The sequence below is a fragment of the Haliotis rufescens genome, unplaced genomic scaffold, assembly GCF_023055435.1.
Source record: "Haliotis rufescens isolate VD_foot unplaced genomic scaffold, xgHalRufe1.0.p SCAF_4, whole genome shotgun sequence".
Classification (NCBI taxonomy): Eukaryota; Metazoa; Mollusca; class Gastropoda; order Lepetellida; family Haliotidae; genus Haliotis; species Haliotis rufescens.
In genome coordinates, this window is record NW_025964112.1 from 45508419 (window position 1) to 45532635 (window position 24217).

Genomic DNA, 24217 nt, shown 5'->3' on the forward strand with positions numbered 1-24217 from the left:
CAAGTAGGTCAACAATCAGATTACTATTTCATCCTCCCGGGTACCCATCCACTGATGGGTGAACAGAGGCATATTTTTCTAACAAAGCCAATTCCCTTAGGAGACACCAAACATACGATGTGACAGTGAGTACAACTGACGGCAAAGAGATCATAGCGTATTTGCCGTAGTAAACTTCAACAAGAGCCTTCTGACCAACTTGTACACCTATCTGTAAGTCAATCTCATTAAAATCAGATCTTAGTTCTTGCTGTCGCTAAACAAAAATCTGAGGACATCCCATTACGGGTCACTTCAGACCGACCTTGCGCGAACTTTGACCGACCAATTGAATGACTAATCAGAAGGCAGCTTTCTTGTGCTTTACGGCACAAATTTCAAATTAGCGACTACGCTTTGAAACATATTTTGACAAATTCTCGATTACAAATTTGAAACCTGAACAAAAAAACACATTCTGGGATTGTTACGATTCAGTCGTTAAACACGTAACTATCGTTCGGAATACCCTATGTTAAAGTTTTCGAGATTGCATGATTAGAAATCACATTCTGACTGTCACTTTCATAATCTGGTCAGCAACTCACTGATTGGTCAGATGAAAGGTCGTTCTGACGTGACCCTTAATGGGACGTCTTCAGATCTTTGTTTAGCGGTAGCGAGAACAAAGGTCTGATTTTAATGAGATTGATCTGTAAGTAATCATTATATGCCCCCAGTTCTAAACTTGAAAATTAATATGACTTGTGAACATTACAGACCTTTTACAGAAACACAGCAGTTTAAAAGGGATACAAATTGCCTCGTAACTATTATTGAGTGAGTGAGTTGGGTTTAACGCCGCTTTTAACAGTATTCCTGTTATATTGCGGCGTGTCAGCTTAATGTGGGAGGAAAGCCCGAAGTGATGCAGGTCTAAGACGTTCACCACTTTGGTGAAACCCACGAGTATGGTGCTGACAAACTGACAAACATAGAAACATAATCGGGGCGACCTGGTATTCGAACCCACAATCATAGGTTTCTAGTGTGCCCAAGGGATGCAATTCTGCACATTGAATCACAGCACCTTAGACGACTGAGCCACCCTTGGCCCCCTTGGCCCCCATAACTACTATTGAAAATATTTGAGGTTCATTGACATTCAAACCAAGTTTGTTCTGTCCTGCCCAATCACTGTTACAAAGTTTATGAATTCTAAGGGCCTCACAAACTCTGCCCTTTCAGATGGATGCAGTACTTTTTATCAATCTGAAATATATGGAGGGATAAACTTTATCCCTTGAACAGAGATCCAGATAACTTTTTGAGCAATTGAGTTTTTACTCAAGGGTTTCTATTTTAATTGGGTTCTTACATTTTTCATTGGGTAACCAATATTTTTTTACTCATCTATCAATCACTCTATTTGGATTTTCCCAAAATTAGTTAATATTTTAAGATTTCTAAATGACTTGACTCAGAAAGTAAAATTTTTATACATTTGATTTTTTTCATTTAATGCATGTGTTTCTGTACGCAAGTTTTTGGGGGAGCAAATACACTGCTTATCTGAAGCTCTGCTTGAACAAGTATTTGTCACAGAGTGACGAAATATCCCCCGCCTGTACACCATAGTACCAAATATGAAGACAATCCAGTGTTTAGTTCTTGAGATATCGCGGCAACACCATTTTCCAACTCTAAAAGCAGATTTGTCTGCTGTGACCTTGAAAATGGGATCAAGGTCACCAAAACCGACTGGTGTCTGCGGAGTCTGTATATACACCATAGTTCCAAATATGAAGACAATCCAGCGATTAGTTCTTGAGATATCGCGGCAACACCGTTTTCTAACTCCAAAAGCAGATTTGCCTGCTGTGACCTTGAAAATGGGATCAAGGTCACCAAAACCGACTGGTGTCTGCGGAGTCTGTATATACACCATAGTTCCAAATATGAAGACAATCCAGTGTTTAGTTCTTGAGATATCGCGGCAACACCGTTTTCCAACTCTAAAAGCAGATTTGTCTGCTGTGACCTTGAAAATGGGATCAAGGTCACCAAAACCGACTGGTGTCTGCGGAGTCTGTATATACACCATAGTTCCAAATATGAAGACAATCCAGTGTTTAGTTCTTGAGATATCGCGGCAAGAAACAGGTGGGACGTACGGACGGACGGACGTACGGAAGGACGGTCGTGAATACTATATCCCCCGCTTCGCGCTTTCGCGCGGCGGGGGATAATAAGCAAGGACCTTTGTACAATGCTGGTATATCCAGACTCACCTATCTCGAATAGCACACGTTCCAACATCAGCATCAAAGATGCTTCCCTGGTCCAATGTTGCAAGGTTGACGACCCGGGCAGCAACTTCCAGATTCCGAAGACATCCCCGGAAACCTGTGGCTATATCCTGGCCACCTGGAATAATAGTCATTTCCATGTAGTTAGGCTAAAAATAATAACAGTCTTTGTTCTCAGGCACTGCCTGCATCATCATAAAGTCTGCAGCATGTTTAGTTTTTATTTCCATTTTAAAAAACAAACAAACAAACAAACAAATCCTTAACTATTCAAAGTCCAACGGTATTCAGATACTGTATTCCAGTATTTTACTCATCATGGAATACATTTATGTAGAGAGGCCCTTTACCAGGTTGATTGTCAGAGCTCCGGATAAGCTTTTGGTGTTGTGGGTATTTTACCCAGGCATTTTAAAATCATTGGGTATCAGTAATTTTACCTGCATATTCAAATTTCTGTTACCCACTAGTTTTTACACGTGGGTATTTAAGTTAAATATTTAAAAACACTATTCATCTAGTCCCTGCAAACTGGTGTCGGGTGGGTTCGAGAGCTTTATAGGACTCAAAAATACCACGATACTTCCACAAGAAAGTGTGATGGCAAATGATCATGATGTAACTGTCATCGTGGAGTTTGGCAAGGTTGACGGAATGCCCCTTTATAATTTCAAAATAAGTTGCTGATTTGCTAATCGAATACGCAGGCTTACTTCACAATATTTTGATGATACGCACAAGTTTTATTTTTGTAGCGTATCTGTGATGTTCGTTGTGTATTTGATACGCTTGGATTATATTTTACTGTGTATTTCTGCATTTCTGATGCGTATTTCACGCAGATACGCAGCTTATCTGGAACTCTGATTTACACAGTTAGTTCAACTTAAAAAATAAAATTGTATTTGGTTTTACAACTGTATGTTTGGTTATATACTAGTTTGAACAACAGCAAAAAAAACACTGCCCACACTATAATTTCAAAAGCAAATGCCTGAGAAACTATTCTTTTATTTTTTTACGTCTTATCCGACTGAACTACACTGAATAGGGCCTCTCTGAAAATGTGTGCAAAACTTCAGCCATATCATTGGGAGCTAATAATCCATATCTGTCATTTACCACTTTAGTTAGTTTGTTTGTTGTTTAACGCCACACCCAACAATATTCCAGCTGTATGACATCAGTCCAAATCTGAATCTGAACCAGACAATTCAGTGGTTGATATTGTGAGCAATGATCCACAATGTCGCGGTACGAGAACATGCTTTCAACCAAGTCTGACCACTCGATCCATTTGGTTGCCTATTCAAATGAGCATAGGTTGCTGGGGACCTATTCCAACTCTTAGTGCACATGGGAGTACCAATTTAGTAAACCATTGGTAAGGTGATCACAAACCTAGAAAAATAATCACAGTGAATCTCAGATTCAAACCCATGGTGATAGGTTTCTGGCACACCTAAGGGAAACAACTCTACGCAGAGTATAGAAGCACCTAGACAATTAACTGGTTCAACCACGTACTCCGTAGAAGCTGTGAAAATATTACTTAAACCCTGAAAAATCAAACATATCCAGCTAGACCACACCTGACTCCAGACTCGATTATTTACAGACCGCTGTCATATAGCTGGAGGTGAGGTGAAATGGGGTTTAACGTCGCGTCCAAGATTATTGCACTTATATAGCGACATGCATGTACGTGTGTGTGTTTGTGTGGCTGCTTGTACTAGTCCGGACTGATGCCGATTTATAGTGCTAGCTCACTGAGATACCATGCCGCAGTTTAACATGAATATCCCACTCAGACACAGTATACTGACTCCGAGCAGACCAGTCCTTGTTTTAGCCCCTTAAAGTCGAGCGCCAGACAGGGTAACAACAAGTACCATCTTTTAACGTCTTTTGGTATGACACGGCCGGGGATCGAACCCCGGACCTTCCGCTCTCCGGGCGGACGCTCTACCACTAGACCACGGGGGCGGTCTCATATAGCTGGAATAATGCTGACTTCAGCGTTAAACAACAAACAAACAAACAATATTTCCAGTATTGTTTCTAATGACACCTTACATCTGATATTTTCTCATCACACTACTGACATTTTATTCTGATTAATGCTATGAACTAATTTCAATATTTCATCATCGAAGTAAGCTGGAATGAGATCACTGACCTATGTAGTAGGTAGTCGACGCTCCAATGTCCAGCGCCCTGTTGGAGACCTTGACATTGCGGTCAACGGTGCAGTTGACCTTGGTGGTGTCAACATAGATGGAGAACTTGTGCCACAGGCCATCAGTGAAACCTCTCGTAGAACTCAAAATGTCCGCTACAAATCAAATGAATGTACAGTTCAGTTAGTGAGTGAGTTGGGTTCAATGATTGTTTGAACAATATTTCAATTATTTTCTTCTCATTGATGAAACCCATCAGGGTGTGGTGGTGATAAACATATTCAGGGGAAATCTGTGAATCAAAACAAAGATCCTGCCACGCCTAAGGGAGGCAACTTAACACCAGAAAATATGCTGCTATTATTCAAACTAAAAAATTATTCTGAAAGGCAGTTTTCCCATGGCAGTGATATTTTAATTACAATTTAAAGTAGGTATAACTACTTTATATTTTGATGGTCTTTTCATCCCGACAGTGTATCTTGAACCCTGGCAGGGCATGACCACACATGGATGTCCAGTGGTCCGTTCCACAAAACGATCTTAGAGTTAGGCGATCGTTAATCTGATCCTTCAACATTACATTACGACAGTCCTAGCACTAGAGCCGCTTTGTTGATCGGGGCCCAGGACTGTTCTGTATCATCCCCTACCCTACATAATTATTGTCTGTTATCTAATCACCTTCTCACAATGCCAAAATCACCTCATTTTTTATACCTGAAGCAAATATTTTTTTTTTATAAGATTCCCAGAATTACCCCAGAATTTCAAATGGAAGGTGTATCCCTGACATTCAGTCTATGCTTACTGTTTCTGACGACATCTTCAATGATCTGTCCAGTCCGCGACACCACCTTGTATGCCACGTAGCCATTGTTGTCCAGCGTCACCTGAAACAGTCACCAACAGTTGCCATGGTTACACATAGTCCTCCTTCACACTAATGCCCTCATGATACCACACCCACTTATGGACTATTTCACTGATTGGCTCATAATAGTGAGTGAGTGAGTGAGTGAGTGAGTGAGTGAGTGAGTGAGTGAGTTGGGTCTTACGCCGTTTTTAACAGTATTCCAGTTATATCACGGCTTGTCAGCTTAATGTGGGAGGAAAGCCCAAAGTGATGCAGGTCTCGGACGTTTACCACTTAGGTGGAACCCACGAGCACGGGTATGGTGCTGACAAACCTAGAAACATAATCGGGGCAAACCGGGATTCAAACCCACAATCATAGGTTTCTGGTGCGCCCAAGGAACGCAACTCCCAGTGAATCGTGGCGCCTTAGACGACTGGGCCACCCGTGCCCCTGGCTCATAATAGAATGGGTGGGGCTACACAGATTTCTACAGCATGAACACTGCTTTTTACATTTACACCTCCATAAAACACACAAACATGTTCCAAGTCAATCCTCAAAAGGAATTCATGACATCATACAATACAATATATATCCCAATTCTCTATGAAGGGGTGAGTGAATTGTGTTGAAATTTGCTCTGAACAGCTAAAAGTGGGAAGAAAGTGGTAGGAATGGATAAGTGAGGATGTTTACACACTAGTGACTAACCAAGAAACATTGTCAGAGCAAACCCATGATCAGCTGATCCTGGCAGACCTAAGGGACACAACCCTGCACAACAAATTCAGGCACCTTAAACTAGCAGTAAATCTTGTACTTTTCCATATTAGCCTATTGTGTTGAACATTTTGTGATGCACATCCAAATACAGTGTTTGTTGACCCCGAGACACTCACCGTGACCCCGCTACCCGCCTCCTCCAGCGCATGGTACATCAGCATGCCGTTCTCATCGTGAGTACGGAAGTCAAAGTTCACTCGGATTGGTCCACCCGCATCTCGGCCTGACAGCTTCAGGTACGACTTGGTTGTTGGGAATGTGACAGGAATCGATGAGGAAATCTGTGAATAACATAGTGAATTCAATGGCCTGTAGAGCTACAAACAATACACTGCCACTGTATAGTGTTACACCTGTCATTGCATGATGCATTTTGTCCAGTTGCTGATATAATGATTTATCATATAATGGGTAAGTTTCTCGGCAGGATAAACCCGACGGATAAAAACGATATCCGTTGGGGTCATATGCAGATAGTGATGCAAATATCAAAGGTCAAGTAGGGACTACTTTCACTGTTTATACACAAACATGGCATCGCCCTTGTCATTCAGCGATCGAGTCAGAATTAACCATAGGGAATCTGGATGAACTACAAGGATAATTGCTATCATTATCAAAAGAACAGCCTAATATACTGAAAATCTGTGTCTAACTGTGACATAGCTAAGGCATTTGATAAGTTTTGGCAACTTTGGAGATATAAATTCGAAACAATTTTGCGAGGACACGAGGCCTAGCCAAGCGGGATCAGTAGCCATATCTGTGCTTGTAGACCTCTGCGGCTTGAAACCTTCTCCACAAATTAAAATAGTTGGATTTGGCCGAAATATATTTGAATTGTTACCTTGTTTCGTTTTGTCGCTGTGTGTACATCTGACTACACTTCTTAACGTTATGACAGGACAGACCTACTGTCAACGTCTGACCGTGGCCCCGACGTCTCATAGACTAGGGTTAGGGTAGCTTCCCTTTGACAAAGGGCAGTTACTCCAGCAGACAGACCGATGGATTGCCACGAAAGGCAATTAAAAACAATTGTTGTTTTGCGTATATGTTGCTTCGCCACTGGATAAGAAACCGATTTCAGTTGGAACTATATTGGCTACTGTCACTGTCCGACTGACACATCACTTACCCTATGACATAATAAATATTAATAAATGTTAATGCGCGCATTCCAGGAAAACTCGCAATGTTTCGGTAATGTTTGTGAGAGATGGAAAGCCATTTTAAAGCACCGATTTAAAGTATGACATTGTATGATAAAGAGGTTATCACACATGTGTGTTTGGGGATGGTAAATATCCTGTATTAGGAATAAACACTATGTATTTAGCTCGCCAAGGCTCGCTAAATACGATGTTTATTCCCAATGCAGGATATTTACCATCCCCAAACACACGCGAGTAATAACCCCCTTTTTATCAAGTGTAGTACATTCTTATTGGAGGGCAAATATGGGCCTAGTTTGACCAAACTTACCCCACAAGTGAAAGCAACCACGCCCCCCTTCAGTTCAGCCGACGCTCCACCTTGAGCATCTTCCAACAGCTTGGCACCATTGAAGTTGACATTTTCCACACAGCCCACAAAATTATATTTAACCTCAATCCCCTCCTGATTGAAGTATGGGACACCTCCAATGTACAACTGAAAACAGAAAAATAAAAATAATAACAAACATATTCCCCTCAAACCATATCAACTACAATTGAAAATTATAATCAAAATCCTGTGTAACTTCCTTTATGATGGACCCCAACTGGGGATTTCAGCAATCACCATGGTAACCCTACTGGGGATATCTGCAATCACCATGGTAATCCTACTGGGGATCTCAGCAATCACCATGGTAACCCTACTGGTGATCTCTGAAATCACCACAGTAACCCTACTGGGTGATCTCTGCAATCACCATGGCAACCCTACTGGGGATCTCTGCAATCATCATGGTAATCCTACTGGGGATCTCTGCCATCACCATAGTAACACTACTAAGGATCTCAGCAATCACCATTGTAAAACTACTGGAGATCTCTGCAACATCACCAGTGTAATCCTTAAAGGAAAAAGTGCCTTGAATTGGTATAACTAATGTTTTGGCTTTGTAGAAATGATAGTAGCTGGATCAAGAGTAAAAGGAATTTTAATAATGTTAATGCACAGATTTACAAAATCATTTGCATTGCATGGAATATGAAAGTACATTGTTAAAATACTGAATTAAAACAAATACAAATTTGAACAAAATGGTTATTTTTTTTCGCAAAGGCACTTTTTCAGAATCCTAAATAAATCCTGGTTATGTTTTGTTTGTTTGTTGTTTTACGTGGCAATCAGCAATATTCCAGCTATATGACGTCTGTCTGTAAATAATTTAGTCTGGACCCGACAATCCAGTGATTGACATCATGGCATCGATCCACGCAATTGGGATAAGATGACATACATCAAGTCAGCGAACCTGACCACCCGATCCTGTTAGTTGCCTCTTACGACAAGCACAGACGCCTTTTATGGCAAGCATGGGTTGCTGAAGTCCTATGCTAACCCAGATCCCTGGTGATGAGGCAAGTTGGGACAAAAGCCTCATGTCATTATGAACTGTCCACTCACATATTTATCCAAGTCCAGCCGGTAGAACAGTCCGTTGGTTTCCAACTCATTGACCAGCCTGTCCACTACGACCTTCAACTTCTTCTTCTCCCGAGTGATGACCACGTCATGCCACTGGTGGTCGTCAAGGAGACTGCCGCCGATCACCTCGGTGCGACCACGGCTCGACTGAGTGGACCCTAGAAGCAAACAGGACCGACATTCATAAACAGATATAAATATACTGTGTACATTCTTGTCAATACTCTTCTTGTAATTGACATCCTCAATTAATAACCTCCCTAATAACTGCACACCAGCACATTACCATGTTGAAAATGTTATCTCTGCATGTATCATAAACTAGAGGGGGTAGCAAAAGGAGGTGAAATGGGGATTAACATCGCATTCCAAGATTACTGCACTTATAAAGCTATGTGCATGCATGTGTGTGTGTGGCTGCTTGTGCTTATCCAGAATTTTGCCAGTTTTATAGCTATACCATGCTGCAGTTTAACATGAATACCCCATTCAGACACAGTATACTGACTCCGAGCTGACCAGTCCTTTTTTATGCCCTTGATGACGAACACCAGGCAGGCTAATAAGTATCATCTTTTAACGTCTTTTGGTGGGATCAAACCACTGACATTCCACGCTCTGGGCAACTCTATCAACTACACTACAGAAGCAGTAAAACTTGAGCAAGTTGAGTAAATAGTTTTACAAAAAACAACCAAAACACAACTTCTTTCAAATATTTTGGTCAACATGTCAAGAGGCAAAAATAGATGCAGGAGGCAAACATGGCAAAACATGAAAAGTTGTCACTGTCAGGGTTGATCTGAAAGACAAATCAGTCAAAAACATGTAAGCATTAAACATATTGTCTCTGTTATTGGAGAACCTGATGACAGACAGTAGATGAAAATTAAAGCTCCAAATATGTGAATTTCAAGAGGCGTTTCACCAAACTTGGGGAATAAACCCCCTTACTTACCCAAATCTATCCTGAAGTACATGTAGCCCCTCCTCATCTCCATGACAATATAGTCTCCCTGGTTTCCGCTGGCGTAGAACAGGACACCGTCTGGCTTGTTGGTCTTGAAGCGAAGTTCCAAGGTGTCGGACTCCGACGGCACTGGTTGGCGACTGAGATCAAACTGCATGTAGCTTGTTTCAGTGAAGGAAGCAACAAAGGGGTCTGGAAGAAGAGTGAGTGAGTGAGTGAGTGAGTGAGTGAGTGAGTGAGTGAGTGAGTGAGTGAGTGAGTGAGTGAGTGAGTGAGTGAGTGAGTGAGTTGGGTTTAACAGTATGTCAGTTATATCATGGTGTGTCAGCCTGATGCGGAGTGAGTATGGTCTTATGCCACTTTTAGAAATATTCCAGCAATATCACAACAGAGGACACCCGAAATGGGCTTCACACATTGTACCCACTTGGAGAATTGAACCCGGATCTTCGGCGTGACAAGCAAACGCCTTAACCACACGGCTACCCCACTGCCCCTGCCTGATGTGGCAGGAGTGAGGGTAAGTGAGTGAGTTTGATTTTATGCCGTTTTTAGCAATATTCCAGCAATATTATGGCTTCACACATTGTACCCATGTCGTTAATCGAACCCGGGTCTTCAGCATGATGAGCAAAAGCTATAACCTATAGGGTACCCGACCACCCATGACGTGGCAGGAGGTGATGCAGGCCTTGGTAAAACCCATGAGGATGGGTATGGTGCACATAAAATAGAAACAATCATTCAGAACTGGGGATTTTAACATCGGCCTTTGAGCTGGTTAAAACATTACAATGATTCTGTACTAAGAAAAAAAATGTTAGGAATCCTGAATTTTTTTCAGGATATTTTTGGAAGTGAAGACTGATCACACAATTTTATAAAAAGATCTCCAAATATATTCATGAGCCTTAAGATTTTTTGTTGAGTATACTCACTGAAAAGGCAGCCGTAGATCTCCATCCTCAAGGAGATAAACATGTTCCAGCGCTGTGGGTTGAAGCGGATGTATCGGGCAACGATCGGGTAGTGGAGTGTGTTCTGGACGATCTTCCAGCCATTGTCATTACCCACAAACATCTGAAATAGGACATAGACTCTAGTAATGACAAGCCATTTGATGATTATGGTAATTGGATTAGATATCTATGAAATAATCTTTATCATTTCCTGTTGTACTTTTTGTTCCGCCACAGGCGATGTTAAACCTGTAGTCGTTGTACATTACAAGGTGTGTGTAGGTGTGCAGCAGGGTTGTTTTCTTTATCCCTCACCATTAACACATTAGCACAACAATGCAATTTAATTGAGATTTTGAGCCTGATAATGCCATGACAAAATGATCATCATTAGCACGATTAGCTTCCTAATTGGACAGGCTTAGTTCTGAAATAGTTTCTGCATTGTTTAACACCACACTCAACAATATTCCAGCCATAAGGTGGTCTGTAAATGGTTGAGTCTGTACCAGACAATCCAGTGACTGACATTGGGAGTGTCATGGATAAAATGACATGCATCAACATGGTCAGCAAGCTTGACCACCTGATTCTGTTAGTCGCCTCTTACGAAAAGCATGGGTTGCTGAAGACCAATCCTAACCAAAAACTGAATGTTGGTGAGTGTGGGGTGGAAGGAAAGAGATTTGAGCTACTAACTTCTGGGATGCCATATTCATTGGTATATCTTCTCCATGTGTTTCTATCATCAGAATATTCCAAAAAGTATTCTGTGACGAATTCATCACTCCCCTGGCGCCCCTGTGTTGCAACTGCTGTGACAAAGTATCGGGCTCCAAGATCTACCCCCAGGTACTGAATTGCATTCTGGGTACCTGCAGTCCATGCCCCTGAAAAAGTTGGAAATAAGACCATTGAAATTTAACAAACAAGTAGGTTTAAAAAACCCTCAATTATAACATTATCGACATGCTTGCATACTTGGACAAAACACCTTTTACCATCAAACTACCATCAAAACCATGCAATTTTATTTCAATTTAGCTCATTTTATTCATGCAAAGTAATGAAATAGAATTCTGTACATCAAGCCACTTGGCTTCACCGTGCTCACTGAAGGCCATTTATGACTGACAGCTTTCAAGCCCGGGGGCACGGGTGGCCCAGTCGTCTAAGGCGCTGTGATTCGCTGTGCAGAGTTGCGTCCCTTGAACACGCAAGAAACCTATGATTGTGGGTTCGAATCCCGGTTCGCCCCGATTATGTTTCTAGGTTTGTCAGCACCATACCCGTGCTCTTGGGTTTCACCGAAGTGGTAAACGTCTGAGACCTGCATCTCTTCGGGCTTTCCTCCCACATTAAGCTGACACGCCGTGATATAACTGGAATACTGTTAAAAGCGGCGTTAAACCAAACTCACTCACTCACTTTCAAGCCATCATGATGTACAATGCATGTTGATTATGTTTGCCATGTTCCAGCTTTATTACTACAGCCTTTACTACAGCCACTTTCGGTCAGGCAAACATGTGGTTGATTGCATGAACAATAATCCACACTGTCAGGGTAAAATAGCAAACGTCATCATAAATCCTGTCAAACATTGTGACTCTGAAATCCTCATTTAGACAGCACCTTTGGCCAGCATTGGGTTTTAGGGATTTATCAAGGAATCCAAACTAACAGCTCTTGAGAAAATTTGGGGGAAAAAAAAGTTTGTCCAAAATAAGGATTTTTGTTTTAAAGCTCTTATTTTCATAAATTCAGAGGTCTTTGAACATTCAGGGATGTGAGCAGATCATCCCCAAAAGAGAGGAAAACTCTACGAGGGTCTTGCGCCATCCCCTCCCCCCCAAAAAACACCTTTTTGAACATTTGATTGCATTTTAAGCAGTTTCACACAGTTTGGACAACATCTACATGTAGTAACAGGGTAGTAAGTCAATGGTAAAAGTCAATAAGCCAAATAAAACAAACCTGGCAGATGCAGTAAAATTTCGAAGTTAAATCAGTACTTAAAAAAATTTAGCTTCCGCGCATCGTTTAACTCTGTTTTGACCCGCCGGGTCTGGAAGCAATACTGTCATAAACTTCACCCCCCATCCCAACTGTCACAAGCGTGCAATGTCTGACCCTTATCCCATGTTGAAGCATATTGAAAAAAACTTACCTTGTACTTACTTACCTTTTGTTGAAAAAAAACAAAACAACATTGCAAACATAAAACATTAACATGATTAATACAACATATATCCCTGTGTTATGGGTTTTCAGATGCTGAAGAAACATTCATAGTTTTCTCGCTAATCACATGAACAACTGTAAAACATCTCATTCAGTTATAGGCTAAAAGACAACTGTATCTTAAAAACAAGCCATCATCATATTTACAGTTTCTGTGTGACGCCACACCCCATGTTATAGTGCAAGTCTTCGTGAAAGAAAATGTATGATGTCCGAAAACCTATCATCTGACGATAATAGTAATGTGCCATGAATAATAATTAAGGCATATATATGATGCTGAAAGCTCTGATCGAAAACAGGACAATCTGCGACTGTTGTCTGTAAACATGATAATATTTTTCGGAGTATTTTTTTTAAAATCTTGACTATATTTTTATGTGGAAGATGATTTTTTCCGTGGACTACTGTTTGAAAAACGTGATTTTTCGCGTTTCCGGAGATTTCACATCCCTGATCACTGTATGTTAACATTACATTTAGTAATACAAAATTGAGCAATAAAGCATCTTCCGTTTTATTGAACCTGGTATCAATGACTTCAAGAACCTGATCATACCATGACATTAGATATAACAATATTAACATGGTTTGGAAATGTTTTGATTCCAATTTGGGAATAATTACTGGCATTTGCTGCAGATTGCCAACCTCTGAGCAAGTCGAGGTAAATTTCTGTCACAACACAAGGGCAATAACTCATCCTACCTGTGGGGTCATTAAGCCGTGCTCGGCTAGCAGGTCTCTTGTTGTTGTTAGTGGACGACCACATGGCGCCATCAGGGATCTTTCCGGAGCCAACACCAAGTGGTTCCTGGTACTCAGCACGGCATTCGTCATACTCATAGACATCACCTAGGTTACAAGAGAGGGGAAGGTCATATCTCCGTTGCATTGCTTCTATTCTCCATTTATACAAGGTGAGGTGAAATGGGGTTTAACGTCGCGTCCAAGATTATTGCACTTATATAGCGACGTGCATGTACATATGTGTGTTTGTGTGGCTGCTTGTACTAGTCCGGACTGATGCCGATTTATAGTGCTAGCTCACTGAGATACCATGCCGCAGTTTAACATGAATACCCCACTCAGACACAGTATACTGACTCCGAGCTGACCACTCCTTGTTTTAGCCCCTTTATGCCGAACGCCAGACAGGGTAACAACAAGTACCATCTTTTAACGTCTTTTGGTATGATGAGGCCGGGGATCGAACCCCGGACCTTCTGCTCTCCGGGCAGACACTCTACCACTAGACGACAGAGGCGGTCCCATTTATACAAACTTGACACTTGTAATGGAAATGGAGTAAGCATGGTAAGTATGTGAGTGTGTTTGGTTTAACTTTTTTCTGAACCATATTTCAGTTATATCACAGTGTGTCAGTTTAATGTGGGAGGAAGTGGCCTTGGGCTTTTTACCACATTTTCCCATGATCACAGTGTATGGGGCTTAGAAAAAAGTTTAATCAGGTGAATCTGGGATTCAAACTCATCATCATCGTTTTCTGATACATCTAGGGGACGCAACTCTACCACTCAAATTGCCACGCCTTGGACGAGTGAGCCACCTGTGCCTCCTTATGAATCATGAAAAGTAATACCTTTATGATAAGCAATGATGAGTGAACTACACACACTGACAGAACTGCCCTTACAAACACTGACAGAACTGCCCTTACAAACACTGACAGAACTGCCCTTACAAACACTGACAGAACTGCCCTTACAAACACTGACAGAACTGCCCTTACAAACACTGACAGAACTGCCCTTACTAACACTGACAGAACTGCCCTACAATAAGACATTTGATTTAATCAAAATAACGTACCTGCAGTATTTAAATGAAACAACATGTCTATGAGTTATCATCTGGATCACTCAGCTCCAATTTCTAATACACAGAGCTACTGATATGCAGCATATTTGTGTAAAATATCCCCCCCCAAAATATTCAAAACCCAATTACTTTCGATTAAATTGCATTGCATTAAATTAAAAACTCAAAACAGCTAACATAAATACCCAGTGAAGCTATTTCTGCATGTTCAGCATGCGTACAAAGGAGCTAATTTACTTCACGAGTCAAGCCTATATCATGTATATATTTAGAACAGTTATCATGGTTATATACATGTAAAACATGATTTCATTTTTGTAAAATCTTAAAATTAAAACTAATTTTGGGAAAAACCCAATAGACCGATGAGTAGATGAGTGAAAAGATATTGGTTACCCAATGAACAAACGCAATAACCCAATTAAAAAAGAAACCCCTGAGTTAAAACTCAATTACTCAAAAAATTATCTGGAGCTCTGAATACACTTTGCATAACACACAAGAGGCCTATAATCCCTGAGTTTCATAAGAGTTAGAGTCATGCTGAAGTCAGAGTTCACTCACACAGCTAACATGCATAATACTTTCTTCCATAACATGACAACTATAGGACAGTCATAAATCACACTTGACAACTGAACGTTTGTGAAACCTGAATGTCAAGAGTTTGAGGTTATGTGAATCTGAGAATCAAGAACATGACAATCATTAAAACCAATTTACAAGGTAACACTACCATAAATCTACAGATTAGCACTCTTTTCTTCATGTCTTTTTGGAGATACCGCTTCATTTCCGGGATTCGATTGACCCGAATCTCATGCTGAGTAACTCTACAAATATGCAGGAACATTTCCCGTCAAATGGCATATGCAGACAAATAATATACGTAAATATGTATTATGATGACAATAGAAAACACTTCTGATGACACCTAATAGCCCCCGCATGGCTAGATTACTTTTAAACGTTGTTAAACTAAGTTACATTGGAGTAAATAGAGGTAATCCGCCATTTTGGAATGTCGGTCATCACAGGTGCGAAATCACCTGTCAGGTAAAACTTGCAATCAACGAACAGTCAAAATACTTGGTGGTCGAATTACTTACGTGATCGTTCCGACACAGTTATATGAACCCATAGTGCCACTAAGGGCAGCGTATATTTCCACTTTAGAAACATTGTTTATAGGCGAATCCTCATGTTCAAACGCCTGTACCTGTCTTCTGGTCACGTGAAGCAAATGTGTCCTTTCATTGGATGATAACATGCAAAGGGAGACAGTACCAGGTAAGTTGACAATCACTTGACGTACCACTACAAATTGAAATAAAGATATTATTAGGCCATTTAAACAGTAACAAGGCGAGGTTGAGGTAAAACATCAGTTCTCGTGGAAGAATGTCAAAGAAAACATGTTTATGAGTGTACCAGAAAACAGGTTTTATTATAGTTAAGTTTTTTACCTGGTATTCCAAAACAGCATGAATTTTGTACACGATTATCCCATTCGTACGCGTTGAATACTGAGTCAGTTGGGTTTTACGTCGCTTTTAACAGTATTCCAGTGTATGAATACTTTTCAGTTTATCTGCGGTTACCGCATCCTCATCTGTACATCGTTCAGTATTAGTGCCTATATTCATTACACAGTATCTTGATATATCATTTGAGTTTCTATGGGGTGTATATGTAATTGAATGACCCATGAAGATCCGGGGTAAAATAGGTCTTCAGCAACCCGAGGTTGCCGTAAAAGCCGGCTATGCTTGTCGTAATCGTGAGGTGACTGACGGGATCGAGTGGTCAGGCTCGCTGACTTCGTTGATGCATGTCATCGTATCCCAATTGCGTGGATCCATGCTCATGATGTCAATCACTGGATTGTCTGGTCCAGACTCGATTATTTACAGACCGCCGTCACATAGCTGGAATATTGCTGAGTGCGGCGTTAAACAACAACCAAACAAACATGGTGGATACGACTCCCCGTTGGAAAAGCGTGCCACTCACGACTATGCGCTAGATAGATTTACAACACGTTTACATCTCCGATTGGATAAACAAATCATAAAATGATATAAACAATACATACCAACCGCTAAAAGACCCGCTTACCTTACAATCGTGATTGACTGATTGATTATTAAAATTATTATTTTGAAAGCAGAAGTGTCACTCAAACCATGATACAACGCACCATTAACCTTCCTGTAAGACCTGTTCAGCAAAAGTCATAAATATCACGATGGGAAACACCAGAAATATGTTTCACACATTGTACCCATGACGCTGAAAAGTATATTTACTTTTATAAGATCCTCTCTATAATATATATCACACTGTACATCTGTATGATAATGAAGGCTGTACATATATAAAACGGCGTAAGTTTACAAATATATTTTTTGACAAAGTGATATATTATTTACTTACTCAAGCTCAGAATATGATGTGTGATAAACACATTTGGTTAAGTTGCTTTCTAGATTCTTTTGAAGCCAATTTTGTTTCCGGAGCTTGGGAAACTATCTCCCCCCTCTTTATATACATAAAATACAAACTATAAGTCTAAAAAGTTACTCTTTTTGGATAACGTTTGTACCCGTCCAGAAATTTACCAGAAAGGATTTGTTATTGTTCTTGAGTTTTGAGAATTATTTGATTATTGACGAATAACTTCGTGACAGTAAAATTAAATAGGCAAAATAATAATCGTGTCTGGTCCAGAGAATCCAGTGATTGACATCATGAGCATCGAACCACACAACTGGGATACGATATGCATCAACCAAGTCAGCGAGCCTGAGCACCCGATCCGATTACTCGCATCTGAGACAAGCATATTCGCCTTTCACGGCAAGTATGGGTTGCTGAAGATCTGTTCTAACCCGGATCTTCACGGGTGATACAAATACATATACACAACATAGAAACTGAAATGATATATTAATATCTTTCTATTTTAAGCTTTTTTCTCCCTCTAAGTGTTTCCGAGATGAAAAAGGCGCGGAATAACTCCGTGAGTCATCGGTCCATTCGTCACCACTCGTGTCATTTCGGAAAAATGACGAATGCTTGTTACGGAAATACGCGAGTATATGCAATCGGACTTACGGAATATGCCGAGGGGTCATATCAGAGTGTTTGAAGCGTTAGTAAAATATTAACACCACAGTTAAAATGTACAAAATTATTTGGATGTAACGACGACATGTGTTTTCTGTCACGTTTACGCTGGTAGTGTATAGAATTTAATGTTTAATAGTTGTGCCAGTTGATAGATGTTTTACCATCGGTAGCACTGAAGTTAAACTCGGATCTTGAGCAAAACATTGTTTTTCATATATATTTGCCCTGATCTAAACCCAGATGTATTCATTCCGTTAACCCTCATATCGACATCTATCACAACACTATGGGTAGCATCCGAGGGCTTACAATCAAATAACCGATTAATCAAAGGTTTAACGGAACGTTTGTTTGTTGTTTTACTTCATAATCAGCAATATTCTAGTTATAATATAATATCCAAAATAATTATTGTTTGGCCATTTAATTACTTATTTCCATCTTGTTTGTATTATGGGCCTAGGGCTTAAAACACAGAATAAATTCTGTCGTCTACTACTACTACTACTATTATTATTATTATTACTACTAAAAATAATAATAATAACAATAACAACAACAACAACAATAAAAATAAAAACGCATATTAATAACGCCCCTAAACCATAACAGTTTGACACTGACCAGTTCATTATCGAGCCTGGACCAGACAAACAAGTGATTGATATTGTGAACAACGTCCCACACAGTCGGGTAACGATGACACACATTCTACCAAATCACCCAACCTGGCTGCCTGACTCAGTTTGACGCCTCTTACGACAAGCATAAGTTGCAGGGGACTAATTGTAACCTGGAATCACAACGGTGGAATAACATACCTCTGTATTACCTACATACGTTTATACGAAAATGCCATGGGCCACGTTTTTGATATTTTAGCCACAGCTGGGCATAATGAATGATTTTCTTACGCGCTGTCGTGAAAGAAAAATACGGAAGTTTCATTTTATATATAATATACGTGCCTCGTTATAAGATGAGATTACTGATTGGTTTAGATGTGTATACCCGTGTATACTTGTATTTCAGTTATAACACGACGTGCCAGCTTGATGTGGGGGAAAGCACGAAGTTATGCTGGTCTCAGACGTTTCCTACTTCGGGGAAACCCACAAGCACGGGTACGGTGCTGATAAATATAAACACATATTTAGTCAGAACCAGGATTCGAACCCACGATCACATAACAGGTGTCTGGCACTTCCAAGGGACGCAACTCCGCGTTTGCTTACTCGCCACTAATTATATTTCCACTATAACTACTACTAATGATAATGATACCACCATCACTGCCACCCCCCCACTACTACTACTACTACTACTACTACTACTACTACTACTACTACTACTACTACTACTCTTCGATGGTACTCCCTTTTGTGTGTAGATGCCATGGCGCTCAGAAACGACAGAGCGTATGAAATATCTACAACAATATAATGACGCATTCGGAACTTATCGTTTTAGTTCGTTTTCGAGATACAGAATTCAGATATCCTGATCTGAATGCTTCTCTCTCTCGTCAACGAGAAGTACCACGAAATCTCGACGCTGATTGGCTCCTCTGGAGGCTTCCTTAGATCTTCACGTAGATAGGTATCGTATCAGAGTAAAATGATCAGATTTTGATGAGATTGGCAATTTGGAGTCCACGGCATCTCGGAAAAACAATCCGTTGTCATCAGCTCATGAATTTATGAAGGAGTGCAAACCAACATTTCATTCAATGTGAAGGACACGACTCCTTCTCGAATCATGTCGATATTTTCTTTGGCTGTAGACAATTGTTACTTATATATATTTATAGAATTATTCCATTACTTGATGTACTACAAATACCCAGGGGCGTTAATACCGCTGACATCAATACCGCTTGCAAGCGCGCACCGCGATCTCTTAGGTTTGACGGCATCACGTGGTCAGGGCGTGAAAACTTGCCAACAGTAATGTAACCAGACATCAATACATGTTGTCAAATGTAAGACTCTGGTTTAAATACATTGCGTGCTCAATTAATGTGTTAAAAGCATTTATATTGTCAGAGACAATCGACCCACTTTATAAAAAAAACCCCGATAATGAATAGATGAAATGTTTTTGGAACTAATGCTTAGATACCTGTTTTCGTTTGGCGACATGTACACGTGACAGTAACAGGAACATTAGACACAGGTTCAGGGGGATATTTCAAGGTAAGCCAACTTTGTGAATATTTCCTAGGCCCTTGACTAGTTTTGGCACGGGTGTCCCTGTCGTGTAAGGCGCTGCAATTAGCTGTTGTGCTAGAAAGCTTTGATAGTGTGTTGGCTCTGATTGCTTCTAGAACAGCCCAACTTTTGTTCGTGGGTTTCACTGAGGTGTTGAAATAAGATCCGCGTAACTTCGGGTTTTCCTCCCACACCCATCTTCCCCAGGCAAGGGCGTCCACTAGCTTCTTTTTTTAAATCATAGTCTTGTGTAGAAGCTAGTCTAATGGTAGAGCGTCCGCCCGGATAGCGGAAGGTCCGGGGTTCGATCCCCAGCCGTGTCATACCAACAGACGTTAAAAGATGGTACTTGTTGTTACCCTGTCTGGCGCTCTGCATTAAGGGGCTAAAACAGGGACTGGTCGGCTCGGAGTCAGTATACTGTATCTGAGTGGGGTATTCATGTTAAACTGTGGCATGGTATCTCAGTGTGCTAGCACTATAAATCAGCAGCAGTCCGGACTAGTACAAGCAGCCACACTCACATACACGTGCATGCACGTCGCTATATAAGCGCAATAATCTTGGACGCGACATTACACCCCATTTCACCTCACCTCCCAACTAATATCCACTACTCCCAACTTCGTTTCAACTCATCCATTCCTAACCCCACTATCTTCATTATCTCCCGAGTGAGTGAGTGGGGTTTACGCCGTGTTTGCAATACACCAGCATTATCACAACGGGGGCACCAGAAATGGGCTTCACACTCACTACTCATGTGGGAATCGAACCCGGGCCTCGCCTTCAGCGAACGCTTTAACCACGAGGCTACCCCACCGCCCCCAGTCTACCTGAAGAAAGTACCTGTCCCATCTTCTCGACTACTTACCTACATCTTGCCCAAAAGCACGCCACCCACAAGCTACTGTCATCTTTTTCATCCTCATTAAATAGTTAGTAAAAGTACTCCCGAAGGATATACATACTATTCTTTTATAACAGTATCACCGAGCGTCCGTCAAACAAACGAGAACGTTTCTTCAATGGATACATTATTCTGCATCGCCGCCGCCACAACTCTCCTGCTCGCGAAGGGACAGTCTTATGACGACCTAGTCCGCCTGGAGAAGCAGCTGTTTCCGAACTACTCCTCCACGTGGAGACCAGTCAGGAACCACAGTCACGTGACAAATATCTCCATACAATTCACGATTGCTTCCCTTGTTTCCATGGATATACTCAACGAACAAATAGTTAATAAGGTAATTCTGAGCCTTTCGTGGTACGACCAATTTTTGGTCTGGAATTCCAATGAATACGGTGGAACTGAAAAAATTACCCCAAGGAGGGGGACCGTTTGGGAACCAATGCTACTTGTTCCAAATGCAATCCAACAATGGGATATGGCCGCTGATGCCACAGCTTCCTTGTCAGTTGGGAGAACCGGCCTGGTAATGCTTTTACTTGGAGGACCACTAAAAACTTCTTTTCCTGTGGATATGAGGAAGTTTCCCTTTGATACTCAGACCATATCAATAAGTTTGTACCCTGTCCAATACGATGAAAACGAAGTAGTGTTTTCAGTATCACAAGATTATGGCATTCCAGATAGTTTGAGGTCACACGGCGAATGGACAATTCAGAGTTCCTCCTTTGAAGCTGTCACGAGTGGAAACTATTGCGGTGTTGAGCTCCGCATGATAATCCAGAGGAAGCCCATCTTTTATATTTTATCCATTATACTACCCATCAGTCTCTTGTCCTTCCTCAACATGGTTGTGTTTGCAGTTCCGGCCGAATCTGGAGAGAAGTTATCCTTCTCGTTGACAACAATGCTCTCACTGGCTGTCTACATGAGTTTCGTCAGTCAGATAATGCCCAACAAATCTGTGCCTCTATCCTTCATGGCTGTATATCTTGCATCAGTTCTGTGTCTGAGTGCTCTTGCAATTTTAGCAACAGTTATAGTCCTTCGTCTGTACCACAAACCAGAAAGGGAAACGCCGCCATATTGGATGACCCAGATTCTGTGTGTAAACAAGGCTGCTTCTGAGGCTAAAGTGACGTACAGCGAAGTCAGCGCCAAACTGGACATTGTGTTTGGTGTGGTGTTCGGACTGCTTGCGACCTTGGCCGTTGGGACACAAGTTTATGTGATGCAATGAGATGACTGATGTGTTGATTTCTTCTCTGAGATTCAGGAATTGGTATGACGCGGCCGGGGATCTTCGGGCGGACGCTCTACCACTAGACCACGGAGGCAGTCTTGATGTGGGCGGAAAGCCCGAAGTATGCAGGTTACAAAAGCTTATCACTTTGGTGACAGCTACGAACACGGGTATGGTGCTGACAAACAGGAGCGAACGGGGCGAACCGGGATTCGAACCCACCATCATGGGTCGCAACTCTGCACAGCAAATTTCGACGACTGGGCCACGCGTGAACCCAATCACACAAGGAAAATGACACATAAACAATTTAAATCATCGGTTATCTTGGGTATAATATCCCCATTCTATACTACGCAAAAAAGTAGTGGATATTTGGACTACAGGAAAATACACCAATGTCTGTGAATGAAAGTAAGTGATTTGTGTGCCAAGAACATTTCCGAAGAAATCAAGTTCCCAAACACATCATTGTGACAGTCATTGTGGCTTCGGACAGCACGTGCTAGGGGTGGTATGCAAGATTTACCATTGTCACTCAGACCTCGTTGTGAGCAGACACATATTGCTTTTCTTGGAAGACACTTTATTAAACACATATAACCATTAACGAAGCAAATGCATTGATCAGGCAACGTTTGCAACATGCGGAACGTTTACGTGCCATAGGCATGTTACAGGTGTGAATACTGTTGCCCTAACGCTGCATGTTTCTCACTCTGTATCCGCAGATTGTAGGCCCGAGACCAACAAACACATAACGTCGAGGGGCGGTCGAGTAGCCTAGTGGTTAAAGCGTTCGCTCGTCACGCCAAAGACCCAGGTTCGATTCCCGACATGGTTAAAATGTGTGAAGCCCATTTCTGGTGTCCCCCGCCGTGATATTGCTGGAATATCGCAAGAATATTGATCTTCATGCGGAGTATGAGTTCATATTTTATCTTGGCAATTTGGAATACAAGGTATCTCGAAAATACAACCCGTTGGCCAGTTCACGCCCTGATGTAGGAGTACACATGACAGTCAATGTGAAGGACACGTGACGTAACCAGAATCATTTTAACATTTGCTTTTGTTCTATGCAATTTTTACTTATAGTATAATTATTCTATTAGTTGACGCACTTCAAATATCTAAGGACGTTAGCACCGTAACATCAATACCACTGGTTAGCGCACAGCATGATATATCTGCGTTGATGGTATCACATGGTCCGGCGTGTAAACTTGCCCACAGCACTGTAATCTGACATCAATACAAGTTGTTAAATGGAAGACACTAGTGTAAATACATTGCATGCTCAATTATAATGATAAAAGCATTTGATTGTCAGGAGTAATCGACCGACTTAATGATTAGAATGAAATGTTTTTGGAACTAATGCTTAGATACCTGTTTTCGTTTGGCGACATGTACACGAGACAGTAACAGGAACATTAGACACAGGATCAGGGGGATATTTCAAGGTAAGTCCACTCTGTGATTATTTCCTAGGCTCTTGACTATTTTTGGCACGGGTGTCCCTGTCGTGTAAGGCGCTGCAATTAGCTGTCGTGCGCCCGTGAGGGGTGCCAGAAACATTTGATCGTGTGTTGGCTCTTATTGCTTCTAGAAGAGCCATGCCTCTGTTCGTGGGTTTCACCGAGGTGTTGAAATAAGAACCGCGTAACTTCGGGTTTTCCTCCCACACCGAGCTGATACCCCGTGACTCCACTCTAAGTATATATCCTATAATCTTCACTTGTTGGGGCACAGGTGTCCCTGTCGTCTAGGGCGCTGCTGCAACGCTGTGATATAACTGGAATAATGTTCATAGCGGTGTTAAACCCAACTCACCCACCCACCAAGGGCGCTGCTGCAACGCTGTGATATAACTGGAATAATGATCACAGCGGTGTTTAACCCAACTCACCCACCCACCTTAGGCGCTGCTGCAACGCTGTGATATAACTGGAAT

General features: G+C 41.4%; 2 protein-coding genes across 2 annotated transcripts in view; one reads left to right on the top strand and one right to left on the bottom strand.

Annotated features, from left to right (window-relative positions):
- The window catches only part of LOC124152157 (neurexin-4-like), a 29091-nt gene extending 13064 nt beyond the window's left edge, over positions 1–16027 (bottom strand). Inside the window, exons 1-11 of the mRNA XM_046524950.2 lie at positions 15875–16027; positions 13632–13778; positions 11379–11569; positions 10659–10800; positions 9709–9912; positions 8730–8908; positions 7596–7763; positions 6227–6391; positions 5280–5361; positions 4468–4623; positions 2271–2406 (exon numbers count right to left, since the gene is read on the bottom strand). Of these exons, the coding sequence (XP_046380906.1) occupies positions 2271–2406; positions 4468–4623; positions 5280–5361; positions 6227–6391; positions 7596–7763; positions 8730–8908; positions 9709–9912; positions 10659–10800; positions 11379–11569; positions 13632–13778; positions 15875–15947 (1643 nt within the window). The 5' untranslated portion in view covers positions 15948–16027. The remainder of the gene's footprint in view (positions 1–2270; positions 2407–4467; positions 4624–5279; positions 5362–6226; positions 6392–7595; positions 7764–8729; positions 8909–9708; positions 9913–10658; positions 10801–11378; positions 11570–13631; positions 13779–15874) is intronic.
- Positions 16028–21135: 5108 nt separating this feature from the next.
- Positions 21136–22257, top strand: LOC124152626 (neuronal acetylcholine receptor subunit alpha-7-like). Its single transcript, XM_046525616.2, has one exon. The coding sequence runs from the start codon at positions 21136–21138 to the stop codon at positions 22255–22257; it is 1122 nt and encodes a 373-aa protein (XP_046381572.2).
- The last annotated feature ends 1960 nt before the right edge of the window (positions 22258–24217 follow it).